The sequence below is a fragment of the Xylaria bambusicola genome, assembly GCF_022495145.1.
Source record: "Xylaria bambusicola strain CBS 139988 unplaced genomic scaffold F5B22scaffold_87, whole genome shotgun sequence".
Taxonomy (NCBI): Eukaryota; Fungi; Ascomycota; class Sordariomycetes; order Xylariales; family Xylariaceae; genus Xylaria; species Xylaria bambusicola.
In genome coordinates, this window is record NW_025953640.1 from 44,572 (window position 1) to 67,904 (window position 23,333).

Here is a 23,333-nt window from a genome sequence, read left to right on the forward strand (position 1 = left end):
CTACTTGTAGATTTTGGTATCGAAGGCTTGAATAGGTAAGAGCTCGAGGCTGGCGAGCTGGGTAGAGTGGTAGTGGGGCTAGGATAGTGGGGTAGTTTAGGAGGTTTAGCGGGGTGCAGCAGCAAGCTCTCGCTACCTAGGTATTTTCTTTTTTATTTGTTTGTTTATTTTCCGCTTCAATATCACCCGCCAAATCCATTCGCCGTTATTGTTCTCCATTCTCCCACACGATATACCTACTTACCGAGGTATACGTGAACATGCACTCGTTGGTGCAACCCAATGCCTGGGCAGCCCTCAGACTTCCATCCGGCAATCTGCGAGTGCTTCAAGTTACACCGAATACGTACGATGGATTCTTTTCGCCTTCTGCCCTTGTCCATGCCCGGCCAGCATTCGTTGTCGCCTTGCTAACATTCACGTCGCATCAAGGACTATCTCCTTAGGAAAATACGGCTCCTTCCCCACGAACCTGATCATCGAGCGCCCATATCATCTGACCTACGAATTGTTGGACAAGCGTCCTGACGAGGGCTTCAACCGACTCCGCATAGTTCCCCCAGCCGAACTCTACGCCGATATCTTCTCTTCCGACACAAATACCCCGACGTCCGAGGATGCGACCCCGGCACCCGATGCCGAAGGCGCCGACAATGCTCTCCCCACCGACGTCGAATACTCGCTGGTTGACTCCGACTCGGGCGCCGTCGTAGCCATCACCGACCGCGCTGAGATTGCCGCCGAAGCGCGCCAGACACTCACCTTGAAGGAGATCGAGGCGTTAAAGAAGGATGGCACAGACGCCGGGAGAGAATTGATCGCAAAGCTCATGCTATCACACACCGCCATCGACCAGAAAACAGAATACTCTCTCGCGAAGTACAAGCTGCTAAAAACACGCAAGTACATAAGACGCTTTTCAATACTGCCGCTGGACATACCACTGCTGAACCATTGGACACTTGAGGACAAGGACCCTTCCAAAATCTTGGATATGAGGGAAGAAATGGTGGCGCTCGTAGGGTGCTGGGCGAACGTGCACTTTGGCGGGGAGGATCCAAGCAAAGCAGCGCAACCATCGGTCAAGATAAAACCAGAGGAGGGGGAGGAGGAGGAGGAGGAGGCTATGGAGATTGGGGAGGAAGCAGCCGAAATAACAGACACGTCGGTTCCTGGTCGCTGGCTTGTCATAGACGATACAGGTGGATTTCTCGTAGCCGCTATGGCTGAACGGATGGGCATCCTCTACCCACTCGAGGCAGATTCTACGAATACGGAGGACCAGCAGCAGAAGACCAAGCCCAGCCACATAGACTCATTCAGTGGAAACCAGCCGACCTTGAAAGAAGGAGAAGGTGCTACGGAATCCCATGCGAAAAAGAGCGAAAACGTCCAAGAGAAACCCGAGCCCGAAGAAGGGACGAAACCATCCTCACCACAGACAACACGCAAGCGTCCGCGCAGAGAAGACACAATCCCCTACGCCCACGCCAACACGATAACACACATCCACGCCAACGCGCAGCCGAACCTCAGCTTTCTGCGGTACTACGGCTTCGACATGATCAACCCGTTCCACACGCCTTCTCACCCATTAGCTTCGCACCTAACAGCGCTGTCTTGGCTCCAGCTCCTCGAGCCCTCTCTCGACGCAGTCTACAGTTCCCCCGAGCCTAGCGCAACGCCAGAGGAGATTTACAGCTGGAAGACGAATCGACGAAGCACATTCCACCGGAAACGTAAGCGATGGCTACGAACGCGCCATATCATCGATTCGACTCGTAAGGGAGGGTTCACAGGGCTTGTGGTAGCCAGCACCATGGACCCCATCAGCATAATGCGAGCCTGCGTGCCATTACTCGCCGGCGGTGCTCTAATCGCCATCTATTCACCCACGATCGAACCCTTAACCGAGTTGGCAGACTGCTACTCCCTTGGCCGACGCGCAGCATGGGCCTCAAACCCACCCCCCTCCCTCCTCTCCAAACCCACGTCCGAACAAGAGAATTTCCCCGGCAACGAAGACTTCCCCTTAAATCCCTCTCTTATCCTCGGGGCCTCTATCCAAACAAGTCGAGTACGGAAATGGCAAGTTCTACCCGGAAGGACGCATCCCGTCATGACGAGTCGGGGCGGTGCAGAGGGCTATGTGTTTACGGCGACGAGGGTTGTGCCTGCGGAGGGCAAGGTTGAGGCTAGAGGGAATATTAGGAGCAGGAAGAGTAGGAAGGTTGAATCTGAAGGGCAGGATAAGGGTGAGAGTGAGGGGGCAGAGTGAGGGCCAGAGCCGAAATATACGTACATACCCAGGGGGGAGTGAAAGTGAGTCACTATGTACGTACCTACCTATTACTAGCTGTATAAAGAGGACTATATATATATACCCTTATATCATATTCATATAGTTACATGACAGAAGAAAAAAAAAGAAAAAGAAAAAAAGGTCTCGGTGTGAGTGGGTGTGTGTGTGTGCGGACACGACAGCTAAATGTAGAATTCTGCGCTTACGTGTTTAATGATTGTGTTGTTTCAAGGGAATACTTACGGAAGTAAGGTTGGTTGGTTGGGCATTTTCTTACCAATAATCAAGAAAGGGAGTGAGTGAGTGAGTAGGTACCTAGGTGAGTGAGTGTAGCAAGAAGGTGAATATGGTGAATAAGTGGGTGAGTGTGTAAGTGCCTCAGTAAAGGAATGCGCATTGGAGAGAATGAATTTCTTAGACTAGGCATACCTAAGTATACATATATGAGCTATCTACCGAAATAGGCAGGGAGGTAGGTAGGTAGGCAGGCAAGGAAGCTGGCAGATAGGGACGCAGCGAGACAAGGATACCCCCTATTAGACAGAAGGAATGGGACCTTTTGTTTTCTCTTATTTATATTCAATGGCTTTCACTCATTGCTCCTCATAAGCATCAACGCGGAAAAGGGGGAGAGGGACGATAAGGGCCGAATCAGCTAGGTACTTAATTCCCTATAATTCTCATATTTAGTTTCTCTTATCCCACCTCGCGATCCTTCTCCCACTCTACCACCAAAACTTCCCGCAACCCCGGTTTACAGCGCCTTCCCCATGAACTTCCTCTTCGTAAAGCTCAGCCACCATTTACTCGGCTTCCCATCCCCTCCATCCTCGTATACTCTCGCGAGTAACCTTGCGGCAAGCTCCTGTCGTAATTGGGATAGGTACTGCCGTAGCTGTTCTGCGTCTTGGCGGTCTTGTGGAGGTTCGTACATCTGGGGAGTAAATCAGTTAGAAATAAAAGAAAAGGAAATAGGGATGGATTCGTTATATCCTCTATGAAGTTGATTCAATTTGGCGTTTACCAACATAAGTAAAAGCTACGAAGGACAAGGAGAGGAGGAAGAAGTTATGACAACATACCTGATTCAAAGGAAAGCCCGGATCCCCAGGTATAGAGAAATTGATATCAAGCGCGGTATTCATGACCTCCTTGGTAGCATCGCGCACACCATGTGTAGGGCGGATTTTCCCCAGACACTCGCTCACGAACAGGATGCCGTAGATGAGCAGGCGGTCGGCGGGGCCCTGGATCTCGAAGTTGCGGAAGAAGGTGTTGGCGCGGAACAAGGAGAGCACTTCGTCGAGGATGTCATATGACTCTGAATCCGGGTCGGGGGATTCATTGGCGGGGAGGGGCGGGTTCGGTGCGGGCAGGACGTAGGCGGGCCCGCGGGTCTTGGTGCGTAGTGGGAGGAGGGGCACGTTGCCGATGAGGCGCGGGATGGTAGGGTCCTCGTTGAACATGGAGTTGTAGGCCTAGGATGGGGTGTAAGCGGATCATCTTGTGGGCAGCGGAGATTCGTCGTGCTGGATGCTGGGCCCACGATACCGTCCTCTCGCGACACAAAAAGATAGGTTGGGGTTTGGGAATGGGTCACGGGGTGTCAATTGTTGGTGGATTAATCTCTCCAGGGTGCTCATAGCAAGCGGCTCATAACACACGGCCTGGCTGGCGTTTACCGAGGCGCATTCGTGGAGGGGAGGGACCATGTACATACCGGCATTTTGTCAACGGTCCACGGCAGACAGCCGGTTCTGCTCGGGGGTGGTGAGGTTGTATTGATATATGGGAACCCGGTTTCAAGCTCGGCGGATGAAGTGGAGGGGCTCTGGACCGGGACAAGGCTGGTGGTTTATTAAATGAAGGCTGACGTCGGAGGAGCTACTTGATTGATACCTTAGCTCATTTCATGTAGAGACAATGATGGGGACGTCACTTTGGGCGGATAAATGCCGGGTTAGCTGTCACCGTGTTAGGTAAGCTGATAGATACTTGACCCAGATACAGTGCGAGAAATGAAAATTGTCCACACGGTATATTGACACAATACTTACATACATAAGTACGTACTACTAAGTACGTAGTAGTATGTACAGTAGAGGGATGCTGTTGCCTTGCGTCATTCTCCACTAGCGCTATTCCCGATCGGTACCCATCTATTGATGTGTCAGATTTAGTGGCTAAGTCACTGAGGTCGCCAGATGCCGCGTTTTCAGTGGCCAAGTGGTGTGGTCTCTGTGTGGTGGAAAGTGGCGCGAGAGCGGCAAAGGGGGTTTGATGTGGCACAGCATGTGTGGCACTCTAGCCACAACACACTTCCAACTGGCATAAGTAAGTACATCTGCGCTAAGACACTGGTACTTGTGCAGATACATACCTATGTAGTCTACCGGGATCCCTGTCTCACTCATCGGGCAGATCGGGCCTAGCACAGAACTGGAACGCCCATCTCTGCCCATCTCATTGATGTCCATCTCATTGGTTCCGGTGGGTGGTCTGTGTTGTATTGGTTTGGCCTGTCTGGCAGGAAGGGGGGGCAGAGGGGGGGAAGGTCTGGGTCCGGGTCCGTCCGTATCTGTGCTAGCCTGCCAGGTCACCTGCTCACGCGTCCCTCTCTCTCCCTTGCCAGAAGCCAGCGCCCATTAAAAGCATTTCCCCCCGCGTCTCGTCTCGTCTTCTCTTTTCCGCCCCCCCATCTAACCCACGCTCTAACCCACGTCCACCACTCTCGTGTGTCATTTTGCTGCCCACAGAAAACAACCCGTCTCAACTCGCGTCGCATAACATTCCCACTCTCGTTTGGACGGCTTTGCGGCTACACACATTCTTATTCAAGTTCCTCCTTTCTGCCGCCTTTTCACCGCCATCAGTCTATTTCCCAAGGGTCGTGAAGCCTTGAAAGAACATCCCTGCATGCAAGTGTTGGCCTTGCACGCACTATCTACCTAGTCTATCCCCTGTCCGAGTCAGTCCTTGCGCTGCGCGCGGGCTCGTATACCTACCTAGGTAGTCATCCATTACACTCATCCCCTACGCAAAATCAGAATATGTTACCGTACACCGCCATGAACATATTAGGTGCTCGTGCACGCGTCGCTGAAGATGACGGCGTGCTCGGCCCGGCAAATACCACCAAGATGAAGACAAAGCGCCGCCGTTGCACGCCCACGGCCCCACAGCCCGGCTCTCTTTACGACATCCTACACGACAATGCCGGTGTCTCGCTATTCGTGCGCCCGCTCTCCTGGACCGACCTCCACACCAAGCTGCTCGGCTGTCGCTTCGTACAGCTCCCTGCCTTTGACGCACCAACCCCTCCTTCATCTCTACCTTTGCCTTCGTCATCCCCTTCATCAACACCGCCATTGCCGCCCGCATGGTCATCTTTCAATCCCGCGCCTAAAAAGTCCATCAACATCCCCAAGATCATAGATTGGCTCATGTCCCCTAACAAGCATGAAGAGTCCAAGAATCGCGCCATGGCCGCCATGCTTGCCGACTTCTACCCCCAAGCCTTCACGTATCCCCAAGACCACTTCGACCTCGATCTGAGATTCGGCAACCGCCGCTACGATCGCCTCGTTCGTGTTCAGCTACTATTCAACCACATCTATCCATCCTTGATGTCGTTTGATTCTTCCACCACCATCTGCAGCGCCTCACATTCCCAAACCGTGAGCATTTCTAATGAGCCGTCTGTCCTGGCCTACGTGAGCCGCAGTCGCCTCAGCCACATCAGAAACTCCTGCTACAACGTCCATCCCGGACCCCCAGGAATCTTCAATGGCCCCGTTCGTCGGTTGCAAGCTCTCCGCTCCAAGTCCCTCATGCCCAAGAACCTGGATGAAGATCCTTATTTTATCTCCGTCATGCTGGCCTTGGCTCAACAATCCGTCTACCCCAATCTCAGGACCAACCACGGATTCGTCGCTCGAGATGTCAAGGTCCATCTATTGACGGTTGCCGAAGAGGAGGCAGCTTTCATAGTCTACACGGCAACGGTGCCCGCAGCCCTCCTTTCCATGTTCCATGAGCCTGATGTCGCGCCTACTGGTAACTCGAGCCTTCAAGTCGAGTATGCTCGAATTCCCGCTTGGCCGATAGAGGACCTCAAAGAGCGCCTAGGCAAGGCTCTCGGCTCAGATATTGTGGGTGATTTGAGCGATGCTCCCATGTACACTCACGAGGACACTTATGAAGACGAGGCCGAAGCCTTCCCACCATCCATCACAAAGTCATTTTACTATCCGTCCGCGCCGAAGCGCAAACGGGGGGTCTTCTCTGAGGTCATGAATACCAGCTTCTATGAAGACCACGAGTCCGATGCCCCCAGAAAGGTCAAAGCCAAAAAGCGGCGTAGAATTGAGAAGAAAACTCGGGAACTCGGCATTGTTCGGACATTGTTTAGCACAAAAGGGCCATCATGAATGGCCTAGGCGTTTTGTGATGAGAGATGCGGGTTTGGCAGGTTGCATGTTTCGGTGCACGCACGAGATTACGAGGGTTTGATATGGCGGGATACAGGAGTTGGGCTCCTTGGCGTTCACAGGTTGCCACACATTAGAGAGCAAGGTTTTGCGCTCGGGCTGGCTGGATGGGTATGTTCACTTGTTTGGCGGCGGTATGGCTCATTGCACACAAATTCTACAAGTTGGCCTTGATCATCAATTGCATTCAGATGGCAAAACACACGGACGGATACCAAAGGGCACACAGGGGGGCGTTTTCTTTTTATTGATTTTGCAGAGAATTCTACCGACTCGCAAGAGTCAATGTGCATTTATCATTCTTCCACGTAGCTTCTACTCAGGGATTTCATGCAATGAAAGAAGGCTGCGATTACGCTTTTGATCACATTCCTTACTCTACCGCTGTTCTGTCGCTCTTCTGCCGCTGTTCCTTTTTGCGGTGACTAACTGACTGACTGAACCCCATTTCTCGCCGTGCCGACTTCCTAACTTGGTAATTGAGCGCGCAGGGCGAGTCTCCGATTGGACCATTTTAGCCTCTTTGGGCCGCCTCTGTATTAACCCAGCTGAATAAGCAGTGTTCACATATAAGCCGGTATAGGTAGCTAGGTGTAATCACGTCATCAGTGATTAGCACGTTTCTGCAAGTCGACTACATTCATAGACTACTTACAAACTTCAACAGGCTGCTTTATGACTTCATCGCGATATATATATTACCTATTGAAGCGTCCACCCCGCCGGAATTAAACATTTGCCCACTTCCAAGGTTTCCCAGCATGTCCCAGGTACGCCGCCCTTGTTACGACGAATCCCCAAACACCCACAAACAGGGCCAGACCACAAAACACCTTGAGCCACACATACGAATCTCTCTCGTCTCTTCCCCCCGCAGCCGCCAACGCGCCCGCAATAGGCTGGTTGATGAGCACCGACGGGGCGATGGCGATATACACAGCACCCAGGTATGCCCCTAACTTGTTCATGTTGGGACATATCTGGGCCACGAGCGTCGGCACCATGGCGATGAAGGTGCCGGAGCCGAAGCCGTACAGCGCTGTGAAGCCGACGCGTCCGGATTCCCAGGGCGCACCTATCCAGACGCCTAGAACGAGTATGACTGAAAACAGCGCGAATGCGATGGTAGTGTTGAAGCGCCCGTAGCGATCACCCAGCCACCCAGGCATGACGCGGCCCACGGTACTATTTGATAAAATCAGTCCTGATGACAATCCCTCATCGTGACACCAAAATCGTGGATATACCAGGGGACGTACCTCGTAGCACTCAAGATAACGAGCAAATTGTTAGCTGATTGTTGCGTAGCACCAGCGTCTCGTGCCTCGACCACGACATAATCATACGGTATGAAGAATCCCAGGTTGAAAAAGAAGCACGCGAAAGCAAGCGCCAAAACAGGGCCAGATTTCAAAAGCGAGACCGGTAGAAGCTGGGATACACGCAAAGGAGGTGGTGCGGTGCCGGCGCCCATCTGCGGTCTGCGCGAGATAGTAGCGATAGCCACTCCCATCAAGACAAAATACGTCAACGCAACAGCACGAATAGTCCAGGAGAACCCAATTTTTTCAAACAAGATGGGGATAGTAGCTGTCCCTATGACCGCGCCGACAGCACTCCCAGAGCTAACGAGACCCAGCGCCAGGCCACGTCTCGCATGGAACCAGGTTCCCACAGCCGTCGCCCCCGCGACGAAGATAGCCCCCGTGCCAGCGGCGCTCACGACGCTTTGGGTGACGAAGATCTGGGTATACGTCTTTGAGTTCGCGAGACCCAGTAAGCCGCCGACATGGAGCACCGTGCCGACGATGAGAAGCACCGTAGGGCCGAGATAGTCAAAGAGGGCGCCGAAGACGCATACGCCGAGGAAGAGGAAGGCGGTCTCGACGGAAGGGATCCAGCCGATGGCGCTCGCGGTGTAGGCGTGTAGTTGGTGTGTGGAGTAGTATGCCTGGAAGACACCGATGGAGGTCGCCCAGCCAAAGGATGCGAAAGAACAAGTGAATCCGCCGACGACGGTGAGCCAGCCGCGTGGGGATGTGTCCAGGGGAGGAATATCGGTGCTGGGTGCGGTTTCTGGATCACAGGTGATGCTGATATCGGCGCTAGTAGCCACGCTAGAAAGCGATGACTCAGTCTTGGTGGGCATATCTGCTTTCAAACACGTTGAGGATTCCATATTATCTCCTAAGAAAGAGTAAACAGTAACTGGGATCTAGACCGTAGGTAAGGAAGTGATATATGGTGCTTGTTGTGAGAATTGTAAGTCCCGAGCACAATACCATTTCTCAACTTTCTCGAATAAAAGGAAGTTAGCGAGTTCTATAAGACAAGCTGAAATTATCTGGATAGGCACGGAAGTCCGAGTCCAAAAGAGAGGAGGATATGAAGCCACCATGATGATGATCATCCTTGTGAGGCCAGGGGCTGGCTTCCATGGTATAGTTTTGAGAAGACAAGACACAGTGTCTGTATGTTCTATCGTGGCGACCATCATGTCACTTTTTTCTATATCCTGTCTGCGTATTGGATTGATCATAGTGTTTTCAATGCCATTCCATCAATGGTAACCTTACATCACGGTACAAGAAGGCTTATGAATGTACCTGCATCTTTTCTGGTACTACTTCCGAGAAGCACTTCAAGATTTGGCCTCTTGAGGCGTCACTGCATAGGCACACCGATGCTTATCAATATCAGCTATTGATTGATCGGCGTTGTAGTCGACCCTGGGCTCTGTATTTTCATTCGTTCAAGGAGATTTATGATCTCGTATATGGCTTACCACGTGGTGACGTAAGGCAGCGCCGCAGTCATAGGTTCGCAATCGTGGCATAGATAAGACTTTATACGAGAACTCTGTAACTGAACATACCTTTGGGCGCAATTGGTTTCACAAAATTCTCAGCCGGCATTTTGGCAGCTTAATCCCTCCGCGGCGGCAGCAACAATCATATGATATCAACTTGAGCCGTTATATGCACAAGATAAGTGCCGTATAATATGAGCCAAGGCCGTTGAGAGAACCAACAAGCATACCCCTGCGAAGGCTTCATTACTTGTAAATGGTTGTTTTATGATTCGTAGTCTCAAATGCGGGTGTTTTTTCTGACGTCTTTTTAGAAAGCGTTGCGAAAGTACAGTTAGTTAGCGAGCTGGTACCCTCGTTTCATCCGGATTACAGTATCCATTCAAACCTATATTACTCAGCATTAAACCAGGACCTCAACGTTGTTAGTGCATCACACTTTAGCCGTCCGAGGGGTAACCCGTGCACCACACGGCTGGAGGTGGTGCGCCATTAAGGTTCTCTGTATGAATCGAAGAATGTGATGCGATCTCGCTTCGGTAGTTACGTGGCTACTTTATAAGTTTCCGAGGACAAGTTCGCGCTGGACTCGCTGCGGCCATATTATGCGGGCTTGGTCGTTGTAGTTTTCGATGTGCATGATTGGCCAGATTTTCTCCTTCACGACCTTGATGAGATGTGACTTCACAACCAGGTGTTTATTGATGACGACATGGCTTTTCAATGCCGTCAGCCTCCTGGCCAGCTCGTGTCAAGATGAGAAAGAATGCAATTATCCGTCTTAGATTGGTCCGTCGGGATCTGGGCAACTCCCACTTGCTATGGTGAAGCGAGTGCAGAACAGCGTTGATGTTTATGTTATGAACACCAAGAAATGTCGAGCAGGCTTGTAAACGTCGATTTTTGAATGCGCAAAGTGCTCCTATATTGTAACCTTCAATACAAGACTGGAAAAAAATAAGTGACGGAAAGCGAACACTATATATTCAAGATGATATATGGTATGCCAGTAGTATCCCTAACCATGTCTCACTGAGACGAGTGCCACTGACTCATGGGGCCTGACAATTCCGAGCCAACCAACGCAGTGTAAATTCTGTAGACACAACAAATATCGCGTCGCCATGCCATCCTTTACCTTGGGCGGATGTTTGAAATATATATTATTGCAGCATTCCTCATTAAATCACTCATAAATTTGAATTATTGAAAAGGGATATCATTTGCGATATTCCATAGTTAAGGCTTCGATAAGCTTCGTCCTTGGACACAGTCGCTACGTGGCTAAGCGAATCCTGGCGGGTCCTCAAGATGTATATACTATTCAAGAATTTTCAGCGGTGATCGGTCGGTGGGACTAACTGAGCGGCCATATTCCAATGACCTTAAAAGGACATTAGAGTGTAAAGCATTGGGACCTTTATTATTGGCGTGCCTCGCCGTTCCGAAGAATCGTGTTATTGATTTTGAAACTTTGTACTTTTGGCGCAGAGATCATCTCGACAAGGACGACGTGTTCTACCCCGACTTTCTTCCAATTCTGGTCTTTCACGGCGCTGGGTCAGGTGATGTCAAGCTTACAGACCATGTTCAACGACTACTCGTTGACTGAGGCACAGAAGAAGCGGTAATATGCAAAACTGGGATCGACATCACTAACGGTCCGTATTTATTCGATTCTAGAAATTTATACTCAGCTTTGAAGATATACGAAGATCGCCAACTTGCATTCTCACAGGCCATATGGCCTACCGCTGAAGGTGAACAGTAAGGGCACCTTTGTCCATCTAGCTAACTCCCACGATGATGCATCTCGCGTGCAGTGCATGCTTTATCCCACTGACTTTGTCCCGTCTGGCTCGCAAGAGCAAATGGACGCTATGGTAGATTTTCTCGATGACCTAGGCAACTCCATGGGGGCTGGTACTATTCCGCCAATCGATATTTTGAACCATTCAGACAGGATTCCGAAGAAATACACGGAAAGCCCCCATTCATAACCGAAGTTGTGAGACAGTACTTGTCAGTAAAAAAGCCGTTTCACATTGTATTATATCCTCAAATCTCACTCATCAACCGACATTAACCCTTATAAAGGGAACGGGGTAGCGAAGTACACATGTTTGAGCACAAATATCTGATGTTACGCCTGGGAATCTTCAAAAATTGGTTTATCAAGCAATAAATAGCGGACAGATCAAACATCGTTGCTTTACACATCGACAAGGTGCAAGCCAGATATCGCGACTTTTATCCTAGCAATGTAACCCCAACGTGCCTGGCTTACGGTCTACGTTTCTTTCTGTCATCCTAGGTACACCCGAGTTAGCTCTTCGCGCCTTTTCATTGCCTCTTTCATCTTCTTCGTATCCCTGTACTATGCTTCCTATCATTCAGAAAGTATTGGTACTGATACTACGAGTTCAAGGTCTCTCATATGCCGTATGTGTCTCACATCATTGAGTCCCTATAGTTGTTTCATTGATGGGTGCCCCAGGGGCTGACCTTCAACTCCTCCAATGGACACTAGAGACACTTCAGAAAAGTGGCCGGCCAACGAAGGTTAAAAAGGGCAAAGTCATGTTTTGATAAGACATGACGTCTGAAATGGTTGGAAACAGGAAAATCAGTCAAAATCTAAGTTTGTGTTCTGAAGTAGAGTGTTATCCTGAAGTAGCTCCTTGTTGTCGGCGCTAAATGAGCCCATCAGGTCTTGAAGTACAGAGAACGCAGTAACGCCTATTGACTTATATAGACCAGAATTTCCACCAGGGCTGCACTTGACAACCCATCCAAATACTAGGATGGCCTTGCAAGGTATGGAATTGTCACGGATCAAAACCTCATGAGTAGAGAAGAAGGGTGGAAAAATACGAAAGGCAGCGGAGCAGAGAGTTATTGCCATCGTTTACTCGGATCTTAGTAGTCAACGCGTAAGACGTATAGAAAAGTGAGATCTGGACGAAACTCAGAGAAGCACACCTGATAGATAGTCCTCCTACACTGATTTTGGCAGACTTGGAAGCAGTCACATCGAGACCATGCTGTGATGTTCTCATAAGTTGCTACCCAGTTTCCCCAGTGCCAATAGAAATGACTTCTGAATCACTGTCAAACTCTACCCTGTCGATAGCCACAAGTCCAATGTGATGCCGCCTCGATGTCCCCACAACTTGAGAGGGACTTTTAGCCAGCACAATGGACTGGAAAGCCTACTTGGCGTTGTGACAAAAGGATTGGTTGTTCTCAAGAAGATGGAAACACCCTCAGCAGTTTCCAACATGCCAGATCTAAACCGGAAGCACCTGCCACAGTCATGAATGCGGGGATTATCTTGTTACAGAACGTACAACGCTGATGTGACTGCGCCATCGTGAGAGCACCCTAGAAGGGCGAAAATTGAGTATGATAAAGTGAATGAGTGACTCGCACAGAATGAACATGATCCGCCGCGAACTTCCTGCTGTTGTGTCTAATCGAGCCGAGGGCAGAAAGCTACGCAAACGTACCTTTAGTTTACTGTAATCAGGTAGATGTACGAAAGCTTGACTCCCTCTAGTAAAGGGAGAAGCCCCAGGAATAAAAGAGGATTGAGACATAATTCGTTATTCTGCTTGTCTATGGCCTGACTGTGACTGCTCACCCATGGCCTGATTTCTCAGGCGACAACTTCCAATGAGTCTATCAAAGTACACAGCATTCATCTTTGCTCGTAGCAGTAGTATCACAGCAGCGTGATTTGTCGACACTGTAGCACTGGTGCTGAGAACCAGGTTTGCATTCAAGTCAGACAACGCAATCAAAAGTTACGCATCAGAATCACATGAGTATACTTGCATAGGCAGTATTATTTGATTTGGTAAAATTCTGAGTGTGTCCACTGTATGTGCGTCTAGGCTGAGCTTATGAGCTAGGAAAATCTATGTTCAACGAGGAAAGGAACTTGTTAGTATGTGAGAGGCCATAATTGTCAACAATGACAATCTGAGTAGAATCCTATTCTACCAATGCACAGATACCTGATATAGACACCACAAACTTTCAGCGATGAATGAAACCTTCCGAGCAAAAATGGCATGACAAATTCGCTAAAGAGATGGACCTCCTATCCTTGTTTGCTTGCCACGAAGTTCAAACCTAACACAAGACTCCCTAGTCGTTCCTGTTCTGGGATTGATGTACGTGCACAAAGATAGTGAATCGAGCAATACGGTATCCGGAATGAGTGTTCATCTCGATATCAAGGTAGGACCTTCGGGGTAGCCGAAGCTTGCACAAATATCCCATTACTTCTCCAGCCACACAGCCATCTTGAACCTAGAGTTGTCGGCCCATAAGGATCACGATCCAGAATCACACACAACCGTGTTGCCTCTCATGATCAAATTAAAATACCGCCGTCGGGGTGATCACAGCTCTTGCCTAATTATCGTTAAACGCAAAAGGCTGTGCTACAGATACGTATAAGTACACCATCTGATCACCTAGTCGTCTGGTCATTTGGCACTCTGCCTCTCTCGAGCGAATGCGTAATGAGCTCATCTTGTATCACTGAGTACTCGTGTTTCGTCAGATCACTCCACCTTATAGAATCGCTGCAGGATTGCCAGGAATTCTGAACCATTCTTGAGCATAAAGACTCCGAGCCCTCTATCCGCCTATCCTGAAAAATATCAATTCATCTTCTACACCGTCAACAAATTTTTAGTTCGAAAACATGGCTAGAGTCGTAATCAGGCCGTTGACTTATATCCTGCTCATTCCCCCTATTGTATGGTCATTCTTGATCCTCATCAATAAGACCAACACACCTGCTCCCCAGTATGAACCCCCTTTTCTATTGAAAGTATGAGATGCTGGAGCTAACGCTTTGAAGAAATACGTCACAAACCCAGCAACAATGGAATTGACGTACAGGGACCTATTCTTGAGGTGTCTGAACGATGCTGAGCGGTGGTGTAAGTACTATCATAATATCTTCACTCCTATCGCTGCCACGAAAAACACCCCAATCTCGTATTTCTAGGATTTATGTGTTAACCAGCTTTAACACGTGCCTGAGATCCCCAAATCATGACAGAGTACTAATAACGGAGGTTAAAGATAGGAGGAAGAGTAACCCTCGGAAGGAGATAGAGGATGCCATCATAGGGATCAGGGAGGGCATCTTCGGCACCCTGCCATACAAGGTGTCCCCCCCTCTGGAGAAGTATGCGGATGAGGTGAAGGGTATAATCGAGGCATATTCGGGCCATTGCACAGGCGAAATTGTGTACCTAGTTTTCGATAATAGAGATGGCAAAGCCCGCTGGACCAACAGCGACCGCTCCGGCAGACTGCCAGCATTCTGTGGGTTCTTCCAGTGGGAGTTGCCCAGGCTGTACAATCTCCTGTGCCTCTCCCGCAGGGAAAGGATCGAGCAGGCTGGAGAAGCTGGAGTATCCGAGCTTGTACTCATGCAGATCAACGACGAGGAAATATCAATTCCGATATTTCCTGACACCGACTATGTCTACATGGCAGGCTTCATCGATTCCATGCTACATGTGCATGGGAAAAAGACACTGAAACCCTCAGGCAATGGCTACAGACTAAGGCCCGGCCCCATGCCCAAGGGAATCTCACAGTGTTTCCACCAGTTCCGTCGCCCCCTCTTCGCCTTCAGTGACCTCTACAAAGGTCTTCTACACATCGACGGTCGTGGTCCCAATGCAGGAACTCCCCGCGTAGGCCTCCGTAGCTCGCCACATTGGGAGAACATGGCCATGGAGTTGTTCGACGAGCTCACCAGTAACAGGTCTGTACATGAGGAGTATACCATTGCGGTCGGTCCTTGGAAGTTGGGTGGGGTCCCCGAGGATTTGATCCCGATCGATGTCGACGCCATGGAGTTCGACCAGTCTAACCCACACAGCCTCGAGAGTCGGATGGTCTACGTCAAATCAGAGCTGGAGTACCTCAGAGACCGCATGCACGGTTTTATGTGGACGTGGCTCGATCATGTCAGAGACTATGACATATCGGGCCCAAGTGAAGCCATTCGATGGCTGAGCATCCACATCCCGCCCTATGGATCACCAGACGCGCGGGCCAACCAGCGGGAGACTCAGCTAATCCACCCGTGGACAGCCCAGTATTGGCTGGAGACTCACGAGGGGAAGATGTGGCTACAGGAGAAGTGCGACACTTCTTTCTGTTGGTTGAAGACATGGTGGGGGAGACATTGGTTGGAGGAGACGGTTGCTGGCGAAGCGTTCCTGAAGACGCTAGCCGGGGAGCGATGGACGGAGATGTGTGGGAAGGAGGAGATGCCGGAGACTCCCCGGACAAAGGAGTACACTTTCGAGGTTCTTCCCCTGCGGTTGATGAGGAAACCTCCCTTTGGGTGGCAGAGGAATGAATATTTCTCTGAGCATCCGATCCCACCAAGGGCAGTGCGTTTCTTCAAGTTCCCTGAACCTACACCTGAGGTTGTTGAGCTTGAGGAAGCCGATAAACCTCTGAAGAGTGTTGAGCCTGTGGAAAGTGATGAGTTCGAGGAGGCCTCTGTAGCTAGTGAAGCTTCTGAGATCAAGGGGGGCTCAGAGACCGAGGGCGTCTCTGAGAACATTGATTCGAGGAAGCTTCACCGTTCGTTAATTCCTCGGAGGAAGAGTCATTAGGTAGCTAGGCCACGTAAATCTCTCCTTAATACTATACTCAACCAATTTCCCAATCTCGAGTACCTGAGAGTAGCTATGATCCAATCCTCATCATGTGCCCATACTTGGACTCTGACGCGGTACACCTTGCTACAATCGTATCCTAAGCCCAACGATAGTAACATGATACCGCCCAGACCTACTCGTGTCGAAAATAGGAGCAGTCTCTTACTTGGGCGAATCTTCACTCAGACAGTCCTATATACTTACTACCTACCTTGTCTGTTGAAAGTCTGAACCAAGGGAGACTCAGAAGGCGCATGTATCCAGAGAAGGGGTGAATACCCTCACTTTCCCAGGAAATCCGCGCAACAGGAGAAGCGTGACTACACTCTCATACCGCAATGCTCAAGACTATTCACGAGAGGAAGGTGGGCTAAGCCTCACGCGCTCTGCCCCGCCGTCATACTCAAAAATCAGAGCATACGGCGATCGATTCTGAGCTCAACCCTAAGACAAGCCGGGTATCGGCACGCGACACGGTACTTACAAGACTCGCGAATGACCACCATGCCAGGAATTCCCTCGTGGTATCTTAAAAAGCCAACGTGTATGTAGCAGGCTCATCACACCGCTTGGTGCTCAGTTCACGACCGCCGAAGAGAAACCGTGATAGACACGGCACCTCGCAAACAACCACCCAAATCACCATGCCGAAATTTCCTCGTGATATCTACAAGACCACACACACCACCAGGTGTCAGTTCCATCGCACAGGCGCTCTCACAGAAATTCTAGGCAGACAACAAAGCAAGTACCTATACATCTCCATCTAGCCTTCTCTCCATTGGATCCCTTTTCGCCGACAACATCATTTTGCTAATCACACCACACCGCAAGAGACCGACACGACACTACCCTACGTGCTGCCTATGCTCGCTCACGAAAACGCTCGTTGCGCAACGGTAAGAGTCACGCAAAGGGGGGGCTAGGTGGTATGAAGGGAGAGACTCAACCAGCCGCGTGATTGCTAGGAGTCTGTGTCTCCTCCAGGCAGACAGACAGACAGACAGAATGGCACCACTTCCTGAACACAGTTACCGGTTTCTCTTCGGCGACCGCCCCATGAAATGAGCACTTGTGTGATGAAACTGGCCATAAACAGTTTTCACGAGGGATTTTTTCTTCGGTAAGGCATTTGTTTGCGAAGTCTCTCCAAGTGCCGTGTGTCTATCTTGGCCTTGTCTACCCGGCTTATCTGTACTGGTGTTGCTGTGCATCCCGAGCTGTCTCTCTGGCGGCTGGTCCCCCTCTGATCGATCGCCCAAACCACTTCCAAACTTGGAACTTCCTCCGTACAGTATGTGATGTATTTTCTGTCCTTCGAAGACGGATGTAGTGGAACACTCATTTTCGTCAGTCCATTTTCTCGTGTATGAGTCTGCCTGTCTGTCTCTCTGTACGTGTACGCGCTTGCGTGCCGGTACAAAGATAGGCAACTGAATACGAGCACGTCTTTCCCAACAAACATTCTCTGCTACCAGCGTCTAACCGCTTGTGTCATGCCATGGCCTTTCCAGAGCATGCGTGCCTTTAAAGTTACTCAAGGGGAGAGTCCCCTCATTTCTGATAAGGTCTCGGTATCTTCATAAAAGAGGATAGCATAGCAACGCAGTCTCAGATTTAGGTGTACCGATCTAAATGTATTCATCGGTTAACAGCTTATCTTATCTATCAAGGAATGACTCGTTTCTAGTATTTTTCCATGTTCAAACATCTGGTATCACCCAGCAAAGAGTTAGAGGGAATCAACCCCCCAACTTGGAGGATTGGGCCGTAGCGACCACGAGCACTGAAATGCTAGGCCCACGGAAGTATGAGTTGGCATCTTATGTAAGTAGAGGTCACTCTGGGTAGATAGAGCTTGCCGCGTCGCAGAACCCCTAAGGAGGTCAAAGATACGGAGGTATCACCCCTTGCTTCGTTGAACTTCATAATTCGTAATGAGGATATTTCACCCTCTAAAAAGTCGCAAAACAAAATCTCTTCTAACCCACTGTGAAACCCGCACTAACATCAGCATAGCAGTAAATCTCTTCTCCTCTCTATAAAAGTGAGTACCTATCTGTAGTAGACACAAAAGATTCTATCTATCAGCCAAGTAGCAAGCCAATCTATGGTCCAGTCCAGTCCGTTCCACCACCATGAGTACTGACTGGCTTCAAAAACCCAGCAGCACAGGCGAGCAGATGAAGGACAAGAGAAATGCGAAAAAAAAGGAAGCAGGGGCGAACTGAAAAAAAAAAGGATAGAGGGAACGGTGTATTGGGGTATCACTCTACAAACACCAACCAACAAACCCATGGGAAAATAATACGAAGTACGCCAGGCTTTGCTTTGCTTTGCTTTCAGAGGGAGAGAAAAAGTAAAAATGAAGCCACTATTATCCTCTTGTATAGCTGTCCACGACAGAGGTAGATGAATGAATGAATGAATGAGACACACACAGATTTTTTTTCACGTCATCATCCAAGTCCAAACTGTGTCTCCTGATCATGGCAAGGGAGCAGTAGTTGTGGAACCCGCATCCACGTCCACGTCCGTCATGCCTTCAATGTCAGCCAGGTTGGCAACACTGCCGTTTTCGCCACCGCTTAAATGTATCACACTAGGTAATGTCGGGCTGGATATCGCCGAGGCGCTGGTTTCGGTGACGAGAGCCGGCGCAGATGTCGACTTGTGTGTACGTTGCAGTAGCGCTGCTTGTTCTTCACGTTCCTTCATGAGTTGTTTCTCGGCTTCGATCGCCTTGTTCCTCCTATCTTCAACTTCTTCCCTTCGTACTACTCTACGTAAACCTTCGGAAGCTTGAATCAGACCGTCAATGCTGATTGCATGATTAGTCATTTGGTGGTTGATGTACGTGTAGATGGCGGCAGGGGTGTCGCATTGCAGTAGACGCTGCTCATTGAGCTTCAAGAGCGCCAAAGCAACTTGGAAGAGAAACGTAGAGCCATCACTGATGCATAACACGACGTCCCAGACGCGGAAGAGAGCCTCGGCAGACAGACAATCCGTAAAGACGCTGAGGAACCACTGGAATGTCAAAGCCTCAAGTTCAATGCTGAGTGCCTCTAGATGCTGCGAGAGTTTTGGGAGCACCGCCGTGACGTAATGGCGTAGAACGACTTGATCCGCACGGGATGCTATCAAGCTGTGATCGTAATAGCCGTGAGGTAGAATCAGCTCGATAATTGAAACCAGCACCCAGAAAGCATCTTCTGTGGACGGCATGATGAGCAGTAGGTTGCCCGTGATGAGATTCATACCCTGGCAGTATCCAACTTCTGGGTTTCGCCGAGCATACGCTTTCAACACCTCGCGGAGTTTGGCGACCCCTGGGCCTCGGCGGAAGAATATGTTGTCCGTCAACGTCCTATGGACATCCATGCCGATTTGCGTAATCACACTTGGGTCATCCTCAGCATCAGACCTGGAGACAAGGTCTTCATAATATCCTGGAATGCGTATCGACAGAGCTCCGGAACACTCCGCCCATACTTTGGGACGATTTGCAACCGGAATGCCACCAAGCACAAGAGATCGAAACTCGTGCCATTTTGCTCGGCCTACTTTGCCTTTGACCCCTAAATCGGCGATACCGATTGTTTCTCCATCTGTGAGCTTCGCTTCGGGAATCATGACGGGCGGCTTCTGAAAGCGCGCTTCCGCGGCTGCGGAGGCTGCAGCTGCAGCTGCCTCACTCTCTCTTCTACGCTCTGCTCTGACTTTACGCAGGAATTCATTCCATCGAACGGATTTCTCTCTCTGCAATGCGTCGTGGACGTCGCTCAGCTGTCTTAACAGCAGCTTGACCGGCTCAGTATCTTCGTGAACTAATGTTGCAGAAGCCTCCTCACTCTGTGGAGTGCTCGAGTTGTTATTCAAAGCGGCGGTGGTGCTGGCTGACGGGACAAAACCACGGTCATTAGTCGTGATCAAACCGGGCGACTTTGGCGGGTCGCTACCTTCAAGTACTTCGAAACTAGAAGTGGCGACGGGAGTATGAGCTAGAAGCTCGGTCTGAACAGTAGCAATCTTGAGATAGTCTTGCCATCTTTTCGGTCTCCCTTGCTCTACCACATCCTCTGTAGAGTTGGGCGAACCTGGGCGATCCTCACTACCACTTCCGCGAAGGGAGCCAGTGCCGTCCTCAACGGAGCTCGGGGATATACCAGATCTTCCGCCTGTTAACATTTCTGCCCGGCTACCCCCTTTTATCTGGGCCGCCACCTGCGCGGCTTCTCGTTGTCTCAGTTTACGACGTTGATCATAAATGAATCCAAATCGATCAGTCAGATACTCAGCGTTCACGTTGTAGATATGGGTCAAGGTGGGTGGTTGACCCTCAGGGGAGAAGATGGTATCCATCTCGACAGGGACGTAGTTATCTGATCTTGCGTCTGTTGCATTATCAGGGGATGTTCCCAGTCCTTCTCTCCTTTCGTAATTCTGGGATCGTTGAGCTGCATTTACAGAAGTAGGTGTAGATCGGCGCATGGACATCAGCGCCTTAGGCCCGGGATGTGATGGGTTTGCGGGCACTGATCCACGAGTCTTGGTACTCGCCGTTGAAGATGTTCGCAAAGACCCATCCTGTCGCACCGAATCCGAGCGTCCTCTAGTAGAGTCAGAGTCGGCACGGTTCGCAGACTTGCCAGCAACGAGTTGTAGAGCCATGTTTGCAAGAGAGGTTGAGGTTTTCCTTGTTCCAGGCCCAGTGTAGATACTTGAAGCTCTACTAGAGTTTTGGGTAGATCCAACCTCGGGCGGCGTGAAGAGATCTTCCTGAATAGGGGGTCGGCGATCTCCTCCCAAAGATGCCCTTATGGCGGTCCTGGCCCCTTCGCCGTCCATCTTGGCAGCCCGGCTAGACTTTCTGCTAGTGCCGGTACCCCAGAAATAGTCTTTCCAGGCCCTCACTGTTCCCTTGTTTTCTTTTTGTGTGGTCGGCTCTATGGCCCTGATTGTGCACTCGGTCTCACCGCTGTCAGCCGTGTCAATCTCTCCGGCGAAGCGATCTGACGTTGTTCGCGATAGTAGATCTTCCATGGCATCACTCATCATATTGGACAAACCATCATCGTCATCGCGTTTTGGCTTGTCCAGCCCCCGCTCGATCATGCGCATTCTCTTCTCCAGGTCCAGATTCGACAGACCACATTCCAGTATTATCTTTCTTAGTGTTCGTTCACGCGCATCGGCCTTTCGCCTCAGACTGGATATTTCCAGGTCGCGGTGGGCCAGGTCTTCGGCTATCTGGCGAACAAGGTTGACGGAACCATATTTGGCGAGCAGTCGTTGGATGTGCTCATCTTCGGAGAGGTGAAGGGCGCCAGGTATGTTTCGCTTGGGGACAGGCTGGTCTTCGAAGAGGGCATCGCGTGGGGTTCTGGCAACTTCGGCGGTAGTCAAGCTCTCGACTATCGACGCGGCATCTGCTGTCGCGGGGTCTGGTAACCGCGGAACAAAGCCGCGGGCGATAGTAGGGGCGGCCATTTCAGCAGGTGAGGCTGGTCTCGTGAGGGTTGGGTCATCCTGGGGCTCCTGTGGTGAGAAGGAGGGAAACGATGTCAGTGACTTGTCGGAGGTGGCGATGGAGGATGCGGAGCTTGAGGCCTGTGAAGCCAGCCTTCGCGACCGAGATTTTGCGCGGCTCGAGTGAGCTCTATGGCTCCGGGAAGACACTGCCGATAGCTGTGACGTGGTCCTCTGCAAGGGCGCAGTTTGGTCGTTCTCCATATTGCTTTCCTAATCAGCATCTCGGCTTGCGCCTTTGTTGTTGTGAGATCGCTCGCGTGACTGACAGACAGACAGACGGACGGATCGATAACCCCTGGAGGGGCGGGCAAAGCTGGCAGTCGCAAAGGGGTTTGGAGGATTCGGCGATACCAGGGCGTAGGCGGGACAGGATAGAAGCAGGGTGGAGAGAAGGGAGAGACGAGAGATGGCAGAGGTGAGGCGCGGGGGAAGGACAGAAGGACAGAAGAAGGACAGAAAGGACAGAAGAGAGGGAGATGAAAACCATCCAACCCGACCTAACGTAACCTGTCCTCCTGCTCTTGCACGTGAGGCAGCATGGGCCAGACTATCACGGAATATTGTACGTACCGAGATGAAGCCAGCCAGTTGAGGTTCAAGGTCCATGAAGAAGACACTTGGTGTCGATATTGGTGTCGATATTGGTATCGATATTCGTGTAGGCGTAGGCGTAGGGCTAAGAATAGCTAGATTAGGTACTTACTTACAAGGTACCTAGTAGGTACTTTACGTTGTTAAGGCTGCGCTAAGCACGTATTAGCATTAGTAGCATGACAGCATGTGCATCAACAGTCCAGGGCAAGTCCAGGGCAGGAAGGAGAGGATGATGATGATGGAGTGTCCATGCATGTCTTGGTGCACAACAGCATGATGATCCAGGGTACGTTCACTCCCTACTATAATCGCTGTCTTCGCTGTATTCGCTATATTCACCAACACCACCTACGTAGGTCCAGTAAAAGATGTTTATACGGGTCACCTTTGGTGTGCTGAATACATAGTAGAGGATCAAGGGGAGGGAGATGTCACTGTAGGTAGGTAGGTACCTGGAGGATAGTGTAGATAGGTATGTAGGCATGCAGAACAAGATATCCCAGCGTGCCTGCATGGTACTTGAACTGTAACAAGGACGCTATCAAGAACGCTGAACAGACTACATTCAGTAGCAGGTAGGTAGGTATCTGGTAGGTACATAGAGACTGGACCATCTTGATCGGTCTCTCCAAGGTCCGTGGTCCGGGCGCCCGTTATCAGAAGCCGTTGGAACCCCTCCTTTCTTTCTTGTGTCTTGTGTGAACTGGTACTGTGAACAGGTTCACTGGCTGGCTCAGCTGGGAGTAGGTACCGGCATGCTTGTCTGCATCTCCATGTACCGACCGTGCCTTTGGACCATACCTTTGGACCGTGCCTTGGCCCTTGGGTAGCATTGAACTGGAATAGCTCATCGGGGTTAAGTCGTGAACCGTGCGCTAACATACATGCATAAGTAG

At 50.5% G+C, this 23,333-nt stretch overlaps 6 protein-coding genes across 6 annotated transcripts; 2 read left to right on the plus strand and 4 right to left on the minus strand.

Moving 5' to 3' along the window:
* The first annotated feature begins 173 nt into the window (after nt 1-173).
* F5B22DRAFT_630263 (eukaryotic translation initiation factor gamma) lies at nt 174-2,427 on the plus strand. The gene is made up of 2 exons (XM_047976532.1): nt 174-346; nt 433-2,427. Exons 1-2 carry the CDS (start codon nt 261-263, stop codon nt 2,276-2,278), a joined length of 1,932 nt encoding a protein of 643 aa, XP_047825076.1. The 5' UTR covers nt 174-260; the 3' UTR covers nt 2,279-2,427.
* Nucleotides 2,428-2,565: 138 nt separating this feature from the next.
* On the minus strand, nt 2,566-4,349 carry F5B22DRAFT_630266 (Arp2/3 complex 21 kDa subunit ARPC3). The gene is made up of 2 exons (XM_047976533.1): nt 4,023-4,349; nt 2,566-3,780 (listed from the first exon to the last, which is right to left on the minus strand). Exons 1-2 carry the CDS (start codon nt 4,026-4,028, stop codon nt 3,298-3,300), a joined length of 489 nt encoding a protein of 162 aa, XP_047825077.1. The 5' UTR covers nt 4,029-4,349; the 3' UTR covers nt 2,566-3,297.
* Nucleotides 4,350-4,908: 559 nt separating this feature from the next.
* Nucleotides 4,909-7,236, plus strand: F5B22DRAFT_630269 (uncharacterized protein). Its single transcript, XM_047976534.1, has one exon. It carries the CDS (start codon nt 5,353-5,355, stop codon nt 6,730-6,732), a length of 1,380 nt encoding a protein of 459 aa, XP_047825078.1. The 5' UTR covers nt 4,909-5,352; the 3' UTR covers nt 6,733-7,236.
* Nucleotides 7,237-7,938: 702 nt separating this feature from the next.
* On the minus strand, nt 7,939-9,014 carry F5B22DRAFT_630271 (major facilitator superfamily domain-containing protein). The gene has a single exon (XM_047976535.1). It carries the CDS (start codon nt 8,969-8,971, stop codon nt 7,991-7,993), a length of 981 nt encoding a protein of 326 aa, XP_047825079.1. The 5' UTR covers nt 8,972-9,014; the 3' UTR covers nt 7,939-7,990.
* An 8,381-nt stretch (nt 9,015-17,395) lies between these two features.
* On the minus strand, nt 17,396-17,886 carry F5B22DRAFT_630273 (uncharacterized protein). Its single transcript, XM_047976536.1, has one exon. It carries the CDS (start codon nt 17,771-17,773, stop codon nt 17,411-17,413), a length of 363 nt encoding a protein of 120 aa, XP_047825080.1. The 5' UTR covers nt 17,774-17,886; the 3' UTR covers nt 17,396-17,410.
* Nucleotides 17,887-18,700: 814 nt separating this feature from the next.
* F5B22DRAFT_561899 (rab-GTPase-TBC domain-containing protein) lies at nt 18,701-22,569 on the minus strand. The gene is made up of 2 exons (XM_047973060.1): nt 22,414-22,569; nt 18,701-22,048 (listed from the first exon to the last, which is right to left on the minus strand). Exon 2 carries the CDS (start codon nt 22,042-22,044, stop codon nt 18,796-18,798), a length of 3,249 nt encoding a protein of 1,082 aa, XP_047825081.1. The 5' UTR covers nt 22,045-22,048; nt 22,414-22,569; the 3' UTR covers nt 18,701-18,795.
* Nucleotides 22,570-23,333: the final 764 nt, after the last annotated feature.

What these genes read in the sequence shown, in the direction of transcription:
- F5B22DRAFT_630271 (XM_047976535.1), bottom strand. Translation starts at nt 8,971, where the DNA reads ATGGAATCCTCAACGTGTTTGAAAGCAGATATGCCCACCAAGACTGAG.
- F5B22DRAFT_630273 (XM_047976536.1), bottom strand. Translation starts at nt 17,773, where the DNA reads ATGTTTGTTGGGAAAGACGTGCTCGTATTCAGTTGCCTATCTTTGTAC.
- F5B22DRAFT_630269 (XM_047976534.1), top strand. Translation starts at nt 5,353, where the DNA reads ATGTTACCGTACACCGCCATGAACATATTAGGTGCTCGTGCACGCGTC.
- F5B22DRAFT_561899 (XM_047973060.1), bottom strand. Translation starts at nt 22,044, where the DNA reads ATGGAGAACGACCAAACTGCGCCCTTGCAGAGGACCACGTCACAGCTA.
- F5B22DRAFT_630263 (XM_047976532.1), top strand. Translation starts at nt 261, where the DNA reads ATGCACTCGTTGGTGCAACCCAATGCCTGGGCAGCCCTCAGACTTCCA. An exon ending in CTTCAAGTTACACCGAATAC is followed by an intron (nt 347 to 432) that starts GTACGATGGATT and finishes CGTCGCATCAAG; the next exon opens with GACTATCTCCTTAGGAAAAT.